The sequence below is a fragment of the Stegastes partitus genome, unplaced genomic scaffold (assembly GCF_000690725.1).
Source record: "Stegastes partitus isolate 25-593 unplaced genomic scaffold, Stegastes_partitus-1.0.2 Scaffold906, whole genome shotgun sequence".
In the NCBI taxonomy this organism is placed as follows: Eukaryota; Metazoa; Chordata; class Actinopteri; family Pomacentridae; genus Stegastes; species Stegastes partitus.
In genome coordinates this window covers 125556-129263 of record NW_007578637.1, presented here as the reverse complement: position 1 = coordinate 129263, position 3708 = coordinate 125556, and the positions used below count along the sequence as shown (strand labels likewise).

The following is a 3708-nucleotide window of genomic DNA, read 5'->3' as shown; positions in this document are numbered from 1 at the left end:
CTGTGGTTTCAACCTTTTGCTTCAGGTGTGTGAAATGTCAGAGCAGATATTCCACCCAGGAGGCCCTGGAACAGCATCTACTGACTGCCTCGCACAGCTTTCCCTGCCCGCACTGCCAGAAGGTGAATTCTACTTCTGACATTTTTTTTAGTTAGTTAACAGTAATTGTCTCCCCGTGCTTTCATTTCTTGACCTTAAAACGTGCAATTCTTCAGCTCGAGTTTTACATGTGTGGTGTCTGATTCGCTCGCCAGGTGTTCCCGTGTGAGAGGTACTTCAGACGCCATCTCCCCACTCACGGCGTCGGAGGGAGGTTCAAGTGCCAGATCTGCAAGAAGGCCTTTAAGACTGAGCACTACCTCAAACTGCACACTCGCATCCACTCAGGTCCGAAAGAAACTGAAAACATTCCTAGAACTTTGCAAGATTTTCTCAGAACAAAGAATTCTGGCTGGACTTCCCAGTTAGCAATGAGACGTTTAGCTTTATCAAAGTGAAGGTGTGAGTTTGACGCAGATTTCGTTTTCCAGGTGAAAAGCCTTACAAATGTTCCCTCTGTGAGGCGACGTTCAACAGGAAAGACAAAGTGAAGCGACACATGCTCATCCACGAACCCTTTAAGAAATACAAGTGTCCCTTCAGGTGAGGCTCTCCACTGACATAGTTCCACTTATATTCTTCCTCCTTCATCTGTTCCTTTTCTCTCACCTCGTCCCATTGTTTACCTTTTAATCGTACGATAACTTTTCTGTTTCCTCATCAGGACACACGTCGGCTGCACCAAAGAGTTCAACAGACCAGACAAACTCAAGGCCCACATCCTGTCACATTCTGGTGAGCCGTTTGCACAAATAAAAAAACGTTACTGAGCCATAGACAGCAAAATACCACTCACCACAGTTTTTATTTCGTAATGCTCTGAACGCTCCTGATTATATTCTCACTGATATGAAGCCCTGAACCTTTACTCAAACAGCTCAACTGGCTGTAAGTAGAGACGACTCAGAGGTGTCATTTGTGCTGCATGACACAGTTATAATGCTATAAATCATCAAAAAGAAATATACAAAAAATGCTTTAAATACAGTCGTGACTGGATAATCCGACACTAAATGTAAAACCTTCTTCTATGTCGGATTGTCAAGAAGGAGGTCCAGATACGAGGAGGGCTTGATGCTGGAAGGCTCATTAGTTGTTCATTATTGTTCATAGTTGTTATAATAACTAGTAGGGCTGGTCCCAGTAGAACTTTCTGCTCTCTGGATGTTCAGGTCTGATTAATGATGAATATCTGAATATTTGGCGTGGTCGGGGGACACTTCCACCCCGTCGGAGTGCTCCCCCTAAATATGTTCAGACAGCAGACTGAAGTGACCCAAATCCGAATTGTTTTGCCCCATGTGACCTGTATATGGTCTTTTCATGACAGTCTGAACAACACAGATCCAATTAATGATGAATATCAGAATATTCGGTGTGGTCGGGGGACACTTCCACCCCGGGGCAGCGCTCTGTTCATTACAATACTTACCAGATCAGATATCGGTGGGAACCCACATGTACCAATCTTGCTTCTTATCTTCTGTCTTTCTTACAACCTGCTCTCTCCTCCAGGTATCAAACCCTACAAGTGTTTGTTCTGTCAGAAGGCGTTCAGCCNGCTTTTTGAAATAAGTAACGTCTTGTTAATAATGTGGGTTAACGTCCTCAGAAAAGTCTTCTAGTCATCATCAGTGAGTCGGCTGCTTCATACTGCTCACATTTTCTTGTTACAGTAGTCTGACATCAAAACAGATTGCTTTTTATACCGGACAGTTGTAAAAGTAGTAAAGGTTACTCATCCATCATCACAGTATTTTCATATCCTTCTTGACTGCAGAAGCACCGGGGGATCTGGAGGAGAGCGTGACCGAGGCTCAGGCGAATCCGGACGTAAGCCAAAAGGGAGACGTGCAGAACGGCCATCCTCAGGTCCAAATGCAGGTGCAGTCCAACCAGAACCAGCAGTGTCAGACTCAGACCAAGCAGATTGTTGTGATCGACAGCTCCTACCAGTGCCAGTTCTGCGCCAGCAAGTTCAAGACCTACTTCCAGCTCAAGTCGCACCTGACGCAGCACAAAGGGGAGCAGGTGAGTGCAGACAAAGGTACAAATCGTGCATGAGGAACAAATAGAAAGCAGATGGAAGATGTACATTCTAAAACAAATGTATGCATTGAAAAAGAACACGCTAAGTTCTACGTTAAAGATCAAACCGTCCAGGTTCAGTGACTGTTGCACATCTGCTTCCGTGCAGGTTTACAAGTGCGTGTTGAAGTCCTGCTCCCAGACCTTCCAGAAGCTGGATCAGTTCTTGGAGCACATCCGGACGCACCAGGAGCAGCTGACCTACCGCTGCCACCTCTGCAGCAAAGTGTTCCCCTCCCTGTTTGAACTGGGAGTCCACCAGTACTCCCATTGCTTCTGCCCACAGCAGAACACACGCAAGGAAACCACCGTCTACAGGTCAGCTCAGCCTCTCTTGGCTGTTTTACACGGCATGTTGACACGTTAACACAAAGTTAACTGAACGGACTTCAGTGTTTTTGATATAAAATAGAGAAAAAGGGGAGTTTAGGCAGGAGGAGAAAGTCTGTCACTGGGTAAACTTCTCAAGCACAGAGGGAAACTGATGGTGCACTTCATCACAGCACACACAGATATCAAAGTATGTTGTGAGAGAGTCTAATGTACAATGTCTGACTCTGTGGAGCACAACATGTGTTCTGCAGTCTTTTCGGATGTCCGGTAAAACCGAGTGGGATTGAGGCTGAGTGCCATAAATAGAGAGGAGACATGGAAAAGCAGACACACATGGTTAGTTTTGGTGTTTTGTTTCATAGGTTTTGTTGTTGTATATACAGTCGTGGACAAAAATGATCAGACCACCTTGTTTTCTTTAATTTCTTGTTCATTTTAATGCCTGGTACCACTGAAGGTACATTACCTGAAGAATACAATGCAGCTGATCCCATCATACTTTATGTCCTATGTGACATGCTTCAGCTTCATCATGTTCCCTGTAGGGTCTATAAGAGGCCGTTTCATGTCATCAGCAGCACATGCAAAGACCTGCAGTGGTTTCCTGCTGACATTCAAGCACAACTCAAAAGTTATCAGCTCTCACATAACGCCTAAAACAGAAGAGTTATGTGAAGCCACAAAGGCAGCCATCTTGGCTCTGCTGGAAATGAATGAGAGACACGTAGAGAAACACCTGAAGATCTCCAAGACAGCCGCTCATTACACCAAGAAACAACAACATGGTGCTACCACATTGCTAGCTGGTGGTGGCAGGAAACGTCTTTCTACCCACCAGATGACCGAGCACTCATCTGTTCTGTGTCAGGAATCGTGGTCAGCTCTGTTTCTGGCAGCACGATGCCATAGCTACTGATGGAGGAGCTTAGTGGTTATTATTCTACCAGTTCCATATTCTACTGGGGGCGCTGCGCTGCGTGAGCGACTCCTGACAGGCTTCGTGTGTGTGTGAGGGGGAAAGTGCGTGTTTTTAGCAACTTTTACTGCCTGTGTTTTTTTTGAGGGCATCATGTTAACAGTAACAGAGTTTTATCTGGCCTGCCTCTGGCTTTTGATCATCGGCCCACGGCATGTAAACGGACTTTATCGACCACCGTTCACAGTCAGCCCGGAGAGGATCGCCTACTC

General features: G+C 45.8%; 1 protein-coding gene across 1 annotated transcript in view; it reads left to right on the top strand.

Annotated features, from left to right (window-relative positions):
- Positions 1-3708, top strand: part of znf341 (zinc finger protein 341) — a 14429-nt gene that overhangs the window by 8614 nt on the left and 2107 nt on the right. Inside the window, exons 10-13 of the mRNA XM_008293720.1 lie at positions 26-122; positions 255-387; positions 531-642; positions 764-834. Of these exons, the coding sequence (XP_008291942.1) occupies positions 26-122; positions 255-387; positions 531-642; positions 764-834 (413 nt within the window). The remainder of the gene's footprint in view (positions 1-25; positions 123-254; positions 388-530; positions 643-763; positions 835-3708) is intronic.